Source organism: Ischnura elegans, chromosome 6 (assembly GCF_921293095.1).
Source record: "Ischnura elegans chromosome 6, ioIscEleg1.1, whole genome shotgun sequence".
NCBI lineage: Eukaryota > Metazoa > Arthropoda > Insecta > Odonata > Coenagrionidae > Ischnura > Ischnura elegans.
This window is the reverse complement of record NC_060251.1, coordinates 115,194,035-115,203,678: the sequence shown is the minus strand read 5'-3', so window position 1 is coordinate 115,203,678 and position 9,644 is coordinate 115,194,035. Positions and strand designations below refer to the sequence as shown.

At 38.9% G+C, this 9,644-nt stretch overlaps 1 protein-coding gene across 3 annotated transcripts in view; it reads left to right on the top strand.

Annotated features, from left to right (window-relative positions):
- Nucleotides 1–56: 56 nt before the first annotated feature.
- The window catches only part of LOC124161535 (protein dopey-1 homolog), a 92,484-nt gene continuing 82,896 nt past the window's right edge, over nt 57–9,644 (top strand). For all 3 annotated transcript variants that reach the window (XM_046537903.1, XM_046537902.1, XM_046537901.1), the window contains exons 1-8: nt 57–283; nt 383–473; nt 538–724; nt 841–1,006; nt 1,094–1,283; nt 4,229–4,404; nt 4,927–5,077; nt 9,385–9,521. In XM_046537903.1, coding sequence (XP_046393859.1) covers nt 228–283; nt 383–473; nt 538–724; nt 841–1,006; nt 1,094–1,283; nt 4,229–4,404; nt 4,927–5,077; nt 9,385–9,521 — 1,154 coding nt within the window. In that variant the 5' untranslated portion in view covers nt 57–227. The remainder of the gene's footprint in view (nt 284–382; nt 474–537; nt 725–840; nt 1,007–1,093; nt 1,284–4,228; nt 4,405–4,926; nt 5,078–9,384; nt 9,522–9,644) is intronic.

Here is a 9,644-nt window from a genome sequence, read left to right as displayed (position 1 = left end):
TTCCGCTTATCGTTCTGCAATTGTTATTTAAAGCAATCACATCACGTAATGTCAATGGTGTCGTAGGGTTGTCGTATATGTAAATATGCAAAGGTATGACTTGGTATTAACAATGTCATAGGAAGCTCGCTTTATAAATTTTGTGTGTTGAACTATGGAGCTATAAACTGTGAAAGTGTGGGGTGTGAAACATTTTTTCCTGAAGAAGATAATACATCCTTTCAAAAATGAGTTGCATAGCTTTGGAGGAGTACGAGCTAATGAAAGACTCGAAGTACAGAGTGTGAGTGACTGGCATGTTTTGTTGATTAGATTTATTTTAAGCTTGGCATTCACGAGCACGTCAGTATGTACAACTTTTTGATTATTTCTATGATTGTAGGTATGTGTCTGCTGTGGACAAAGCCTTAAAAAGTTTCGAATATACCAGTGAATGGGCTGACCTCATATCTGCATTGGGCAAACTCAATAAGGTAAGTCATTGCTGTAGAAAAATTCCTCATTTGATAGGTCACCTATAATATCCATAATTTTTAGGTGCTGCTGAACCACATGAAGTTTCCTGTTATTCCAAGAAGGATTAAGATCAGTAAACGTTTGGCTCAGTGCATGCACCCTGCCCTCCCGTCTGGAGTTCATTTGAAAGCTTTAGAAACTTACGACATAATATTCAAATGCATGGGAACAAATAGGCTGAGCCATGAATTATTTATCTACAGTGCAGGTACGTGCTGATATTTCATGAGACTTTGTTGCACCCTAACTATGAAAAACTCTGTGGTGATTATAACATCATCCTTACCGACCTTGATCCAATTTCTGCCTTCTTGATGTTTATAGGGTTATTCCCTCTGCTTGGTCATGCTGCCATGAACGTTCGTCCGTCTTTGTTAACTGTTTATGAAACACATTTTGTACCACTGGGAGAAAGGCTGAGGCCAGGCTTGAGTGGTTTTTTGAATGGCGTCCTGCCGGGTCTGGAAGAAGGTTCGGATTATTTTGAAAGGTTGGTATGACTGCTGAAGAGAGGTAAATTGAATGAAAATATTAAACTGCAGTTGCGAATTGGGGTCTAATAATTTTTTTTACACAGGACAAATTCGCTACTTGAAAAAGTATGTGATGGTGTTGGTGGTAGCCACTTCTATGGGTGTCTCTGGGAATGTCTCGCATCGAATGTAGCCATTCGCCTCCCAGCTATTTTGTTTGTTTTGTCTCATTTCAATAAAAAGTTATCCATGGAGGACCAGCTTCATGTAATGGGCACCAACATTGATGTTATGGTAAGAACTTAAATTTTATTTTTAGCTATTTTTTTATTGCCATTTGTTTTGCTCCTTCCTCTGGTACAATGTCATATTCATAAATGTGAAAGCTGCTCTCTATGCAACTATTTTTCATAAAATACTTATACTTGCAATAGGTATTCATAAAAATTTGTGGTAAATTTTTGCTTGTTATGCTGTCAGCTTCATTCCTTGATATATATGCATTAATCTACTGGACTACCTACCAAAAAAAAGAATCTCACCTCTATTTAAATTCCTCATGAAGAACTGTTATTGTTGGGTTCGGTCACACAGATACAAAGTTGCTATTTATTAAATTAATTTAGTTTATGGAAGGGTTACGAATAGGTAATGAAGAATTCAATTATCTTATCCATTCATTAATTAATTTCCCCTTATACTGTGAGTGCCAAAGTTTCACCCACTTTAACAAGTTTATGATTTCATTAGAGTTCATTTTCTCGTTCAGGGAAAGCCACTCATTGATGGAAAGAACTGCTGAAAAAATATGAACTCTTTCTAAGAGAGGCAGATATGCAATAGAAAAAAGTAGCAGGGAAGCAATGACCTTATTAGGTAGCGTTGGTGAAGACAGAAAAAGTTTTTTTGAGTGGCAGCATAACGTCAGCCTCCTGATGCAGCTGTGTCCCGCGCTCACGTTGAACAGAGCTGTTAAATTATTGGTGTGATACTGGATACAACGCTGGACATAGTGATACCTCGGAGAAGTCTCAGAGATGTATCCGAGACGTATTTCTGCTATGTGGGACACTATCTTAGACATACGATCCAAATTTTTTCAAAATCTTAGTGGAGGGCTGAATGTGCAACTAAAAAAATGAGGAAAATCGATAGTGTGGCAAAATCATTATAAAAATTTTAAGATGAGGTGCTTCATGCATTCTTACCTTCATTCTTGTTAGAGATTACACAAATTAAGATCAAATTTTCAGTTTCCTGTTCTTGCCCTTTTATTTTCTGAAATAGCTCTGTAAAATATTTTCCCATTGCCCAATTACCATGGTGAAAAAATGTCAAGTTATCCTAAATATGCATTTATTTTTTTAACCAATACCTTGAAAAGTATTGCACTCATTTAGCTCAAAGTAACTCTGATCATCAGATGATCCATTGATGCAAATTACAAACCCTCTAAAATGGATAATATTCTTAACCCTATTTTTTTATTTGAAATATTCATAAGGATTTTCTTGGATTACTTACCACTTTCATTTTGTTCATTTTTTTTTAAATTAGTTGAACATCTCTGCTAGCTATTGTTTGGCGACGGAAATTTTCTATTTTAGAAATAAAATAATTTGTTTTTTTGGAGTGCTCTGCTCCCCTGTACTGGCTCAGTTCTTCTTCAGTACTCGATGCTACTTTACTTTATTTCTTAATATTCCTTGCTGCATTTTGGCATAAAATCCCTATATCACTCATTCAGTGATTCCACCTTGAAGGTGGCTTAGATACATATGTAAGGGTAAAGTTTGCCTCAAACTAAGACAGAGACTTGTGAATTTCACGCATACACGATACGGGATCCAGTTCCTTACCCTGTGGGACACCTCACACTTGCACACGAGGATTTCATTTGGGAGTTTCCAAAGACTTTGCCCACGATTTGAACACCTTGATCAGCAGCTAAGCGCTCTGCCCACTAGGCTACCTGGCTCCCATGCTTTGATGTATTTATTTGATTTTGATATGTGCTTAATTTTTCCTCTGGATTTCATTGATGTGTAACTTTCTCATCTCTCGTATAATGGTATTTGGATGAGGCAACAGACAGATGAGGTCATTTGCACCATGAGGGAAGGCTATGGCAGGAAGGGTGGAGAGAAACTTGGTGTTGGTGTTGGCCTGCATTTTATGAAAGGTTCCAAGGAGACCACAGCTTAACGTCCCATCCGACGGACAGAGTTCTGCACTTGAAATATCCTCCACACAACATTCAAGGAAGGATTGGGCAATCTCTGAAAATTCCCTGTCAACGCCAGAATTTGAACCCGAGCCCATAGGATGAAAAGCCATCACTCTAGCCACCACACCAACCCAATCCCCCGTCTCACGTTATGCATATGATGGACCGTACACCTATTTGCTGAAGAGGTCTCTAGCTTCACAACCTCTACTAATCCTTGCTCTTTGGGTTAAACAGATACAAACTACTGCACTTCCTGTAATTAAACCTGCCACTGTTATCAACGTACGTGCCGTATTTGTCTGAATATAGTCCCCCCTTTTTTCCGAAAATGCCCATGGTAAAAGTAAAGGGGGGAATATATTCAAACCTATTTTTAAAATATTTTTTCCTGAAACTCAAGCCTCAAAATTAGGGAGGAGCTATATTCGGAGAAATGTGGTATTTTTGACCGAAAACAGAATTAGCCTCTTCAAGAAAGTACTTAGCTTTTCGTTACATCAAGGATGGAAATGCCCGGACTGTGAGGGCATCACTTAACACTCAATCAGTGATTCAAACTGAAGGTTTGTGTGTGTAGGTGAGGGTAGAGCTCTAGCTGGACTTAGCCGCAAACGTGTGGCTATCTCACATTCGGGGTAGTTGGGCCGAGTTCCTTTCCATAGGCCACCTCACACTTCGAGGATTTTGTTTTGGAGTGTCTCAAGGCTTCACCCATGATTTGGTCCCCTCGATCAGCAGCTAAGCACTCTGCCCACTAGGCTTCCATACTCCTCCAAAATCCCTATAAATGACTGTTTAATCAATGAAATTAACTCAGGGAAATTTAAAAACTTTGGTCTGGAAACGCAGGAAACTGAAATTTAAAAACTTTGGTCTAGAAATGCAGGAAACTGAAAGTTGGTGTGAACCTTGTTAAACTACTTTTTTTACACGTAAATGAATATAGCTGCGGAACAATTGTTTTTTTTACAACGCCATGCTGTTAAAGTTATTGTCATCAACATTGCAGGTTAGTGCCTTATGTGCTGCATTGCAAGATTCCAGTGTTCTGGTGCAGAGGAGTACTCTAGATCTTTTAATGGTTGGATTCCCTATGCATAGCAGCCATCTCGTACGAAGTGATCAAGGGCGATTAGTCACAGCTGCTTTGACCACTGTTCTTCGAAGGGATATGTCTCTAAATCGGTGAGAACTGCCATTTGGAAGTAATAAACCTTCTTAGTTGGAAATAGCAGTTTAATTTTGATATGAGCTGCAAGAAGTGTCTTTGAGCTAATATGAGCCATGATCTCTGTATAATTAAAATCATGTTAAAAAAAAGGTTAATGAAATCAGTTTAGCTCAAATGATTTATTTGAACCCCTATGTTTATTTGTTTGAGGATTTTAATGTTTTATTTGTGAAACTGTAATTTTTCAATCTCTTGTTGACTTTTTGTATATTTCTCTCTACTTCTGCTCCAATTCTCATTTTACTGTTACATATTTCCTCATAATAAGTGACTTAAGAAATTTAAATGCCAATAATCCATATTGTAAACTTTGCAGATGTTACTATTCATAAGTTGTTGGCAAGCAATAAGCTTTTTCATTATGAAAAGCTCAATTTTAATATTTTGTCCATCAAAGCCTTTGATTTTTTCATTGCTCTGCTATCATTATTATCATTTATTGCATAGCTAATTATTGTTTGACCTTTTTAATGCAGGAGGTTATTTGCTTGGCTGCTTGGATCGGAAGTGAATATGACCCTGATGAGCTCAGAACATCCTTTAGTTAAAAGAAGTAAAATTTTGGATAATAGCCTGAGTTCCTCTAATCCTTATTTTGACCTTTATTCTCGTGATATGCTAATCCAGGTAAGTTGCTAGTTTTTTTATCATCATCATTCTCTTAGTTTTAATTGAACACTTTCGCTAAATATAAAATGAGAGTCTGTGCGTAGTTTGATGCTTTGAAAGTTCAACAAGTACAAAAAAGCTTGCCTCAGAGGTGGCACGTGAAAGTCCTCGCCTGCTGAACCGAAGGTCATGGGTTCGAGTCCCGCTTGGGTGGGTTGCCCTTATCCAGGGCATGGGTGTGAGTGATCCTTGTTTCGAAACAGCACTGTTTTCAGGGCGATGACGATTAAAAAATAATATGTTTGTAACACCTATACCATTTTTCTGAACTGACGACGGCTGATCTAGAGCTTGCTCAAAACCCACCCAATATTCTAGCCAATCACAGAAGAGCGACAGGAGAAAGGTTTTGGGAGCCCGCAGTCTCCCTTCGAACTCCGTGCAGTGCAGATCGCTCTCCAGGTAGCAGTGTTGCCAAACCGAATCTGTGGAGGTCGCACAGCGTTAGTCCGAGAATCTTCCGCCGCCCCCGAAAGTACCGATATTCCCAAGGCTGGTAACGCTGGGCGGCCGGATGGGGGAGCAGAGCAGAAAAGGGAAGGGGGTGGAGGGGAACGGAGCGGTGGAAGGGGCAGCACTTCTGATTGGCTACTTGCTATTTTCCACCCAGCCACCATCAGTTCGGAAAAAGGGTGTAGTGGTGTTACAGATTTATTAAGTAGTCAATACAGGAAGGAAACTAGGTACAGTGCAACCTCGATATAACGACACCCCACGGTGCACTAATAAACACTCGCTATAGCGAATTGTCGCTTTACCGGAGGTGTAGCAAATAATAGCCAATATACCTGTTGCGAACAGATATAAAGGAACAGGAATGGTGCGGCGACAGATAAACATCTATCCGATAAACGTAAGCATAAATCCAGACGAAAGGCGATGTTTTTTTTGCATCACTAAATTTCCTTACTCAAACAACGACTAACTATTCAAACAATTTATAAGCGCCGCACTGAATAAAAATCATGGAAAGCATTGTTTCGTCAATTATTATGCCAATTCACTACCGAGGAAGCCATTTTTCTATGCACTTAATTAGTTCATTTACGTGATCATTCTATTATTTTGGTATTTTCCACTGAAAATTCAAAAATTAACTGATGAAACAGTATCGCGGTTATTTAATGCCTCAAATGTTTCCATTGGTGTATGTTTATTGTTTCTGTACGTTAAGCGGCAGTGAAGTGAAATAACGCATTACATTTGTTTCTACAGGCGAAAACGGTGGAAGGTTGTATAACGCTGCCGCCTTGGAAGACTTTTTTCTATCAGATAATGTAATATCTTCATCATCTACGGTAAAAAGTTTGCTAAGCTTGAAAAATGATGTGATTAAAATTGCCGTTTTGAAAAAAAGTTTCTTTTTGAGTGTTACGCTCGCGACGTATTTTAAATAACACACCGAGTTTACCACGGCACTGCAAACGAGAGTTAATTGTTCTGTGAGTTCTTCCAGCGGCCACCAGGGGATGCTCGGCTACCCACGTGACAAAAGAGAGCGCCAGTACGACTCCGACCACTGACGCGAATAGTTCACCCTTGTAAATCCGCAACGGAGAATAAATACGTCCATCCGGACAATTCACGCTGAGTATCATTGCTTCGTACATCCTACATCATCGCTAAGGCGCACTACCTACCTTTAGAGGCATCATTGCAAGAAATACCTCATACTGCAAGGGTTTTTTCGGGGAGTTGTATGTAAAAAAAAGTTCTGTTTCGTCTATGTTATATGACGCGGGGAATACTTCTAAAGATACTTATGATCGGAGTCCTTTCTTCCTCGACTTCGGGTTTACACCGCTGGCATCACCAGCAATTATGAGGGGAGATAACGCTTTGGTGCTTCGCATTAGTATAATCAACCTTCCGCACTCTTAAAATTCTCGATTCGCAATCTATCCTTGAAATAATCCGCTTTAGGCTTGGGCGTAGCCTCTTTCTCAGAAGTTCCCGCAGATTTGAATGGGCAAAACCACCCGAACAAATCTCCTTATAACTCTTCATCGTCTGCATTCCTTGGGCGCTTTTGTTTTTTTTTTTTTTTTAATTTTCAGAGCGAATAGGAAGATTAATTAATTTCGACACTCTCATATTACTCCTTTATTTTTATTTTCTCGCTTAGACGTGTTTGGTGTTTTTTTGGCCATGGTGACTGCCTGCCATCAAATGCTTTCTATTCACGCAACTCACGGACGTGCGGGTATGCTGCCGACTGCTTTCTGCCACCCGAGGAACAAAATAAGATGAAGCATTCGCGAATGCTAATGCCACAATATTTTCACCAAAATTAACTACTTATTTATCGAACGACAGTTTACCACATAAATTTGAGACTGAGCACTCCATCAACTTCATTTCTAACAGATCGCTAGCAATTACAGAGGTTAAGGAGTCTTGATGAAAGTCTTCCGGCGGTGAAACCCTCGGTATGGCGAGAGCCAACACCAAAAGGGTCTTGTAAAAACGAATTTTTTAACACGCTTATTATAGGGTCAATTGAGGGTGCATCTGCATAAAATACTGCTCATCTCTCGTTATAGCGGGAGTGTCGCTATAGCCCGTACTCGCTTTAACGAGGTTCCACTGTACTCAGGAAAAATGCTCCTCCTTGACTGGGACACAAAATAGCTTCCCTAACTATTGTGGAGTATATTAACCGTGATCATACTAGGAATGAACTGCCAAAACTATTAAGGACTTTTAAGTTCTTATCTGATAGAAAATGTCAAACAGCGAGAGTCTGTAATCTAGGGATTTTTTGTTCTGGAAAAAAATGAAGAAGCCATGGAAGTAAGTGGTTAACCATTTAAACTACCGAGGTCTTGATCTCTCCTCTTAATATTTGGTGATTCTGTGGGAGCAAGATGGCACCCTATGTTGGACATTTCATTTGAAACTTGGTTTGAACAAATTTACAAGACAATTCTACCCAATTTCATGGCTCTTGGCTGTGGCTTCTTGGAAGCCCATATGCATATTCTCTTTGTGTTGTCCCCTTGGGTGGACCACAAGGGTCTTACATCTCACAACATGGTCCTCGGTAAAATTGTAATGGGAACTTAGGAGCCTGGATAGTGAAATGGTCTGCACAGTGTCTGTCTCAAAGTAAGGGCTAAAAAATTAGGTACTTACACCTACCCCCTTGACACTTATGCAATGACTTTTAATTTTGATTCACTGTCGAGGGGGATTTTTTTCCCTTGGCAATCAGTGCATTGAGTTAGATAAATCAACCAATGAAGATGTTGAGCTAAATCAGTTCTCCCATTAGGAGGCATTTTTCCCAGGGGGCACTTATCATCTTACTTCCTCTAAACTGTCAAAAGTTTAGCACTGAGAACAGGGTATCAGATTTGAAATTTTCTCAAAATTGGATTACATTAACTACTACTCCCAGTGTCCTTAAGCTTAACATTTTTTGATAAGTCTTAAATATTTTGGAAACTAACATCTACATAGACCAAGCTGTAATGTCTCTGGCCATTTCGGTAAAAATCAACATTTCCCACAAATTTCAGCATTATGCAAATGGAAGTTGTAGCTTACGTAATGAAAATTTTGGTTTTCTGATGCATGGGAGTTGAAAGAAGCTACCAATGTGGGTTTCCCGCATACCACACTAGCACCTTCGAAAGGAATTCCTGGCTCCATGCCTGGGCCTTACCAAGGGTACCGTTACAGAATCACCCACAAGGTTACGGGCCACATCCAACTGCGTTCTGTGTATTAAAATGTTCCATGTATTGAGTTATCATGTGTAAATATGGCACAATATAGACATATGCTGTATTAGTAAAATACTGCTCATCTCAAAAATGGATGTAACTTGCAGAAGCAACTACTGCCCACAAAATTAAATTTAATGAATGCAATCTTGTTGCATTTTATGCCTGATTGATGGTACCATCTCACTCAGATAAGGTCTAGAAAAAATTTGGTGCGCTTTTAGGTGTTTTCTGGTTGGAAATCAGGGCATCCTGTGTCCTGGGTAAAGCTGGTAATATTTTATCTCTGGAATTTTATCCATAAACAAAATTGGGAGTGACAACCCAACGATGCATAATTGGCCATTCATGGTGTGGCTGTAAAAATTAATATGGCACTACTAGTCAAAATCTAGGAAGCCTTTTTGCCTGTTACCTGTATTATTTATAAATAATAAGTTTAAATATAAGTTTAAATTTTCTCTTTATATAAGCATGGTTTTGAACTGTCTCATGATCTTTAAAATTTGTTTAAAAAAATGAATATTCTTATTTCAGGCCATCAAAGTAGTTTTACATACGTGCCTGAATGAATCTGTTCCCGACCTGAGGCCGTATAGGCTCCTAGTATCTCTTTTGGACAAGCCTGACATTGGGCCACTCATTTTAGATGACATTCTTTATGAAGTATTTAGGTAAGTTGGTATATGTTTAAAAAAATTCATGTTCCAAAGGAATAATTGTAGAACCCAAGATATCATTGTTTTATATCATAGAATGAACAGAAAAATCACTTGACTCCAAGTGTCTTCATTTGT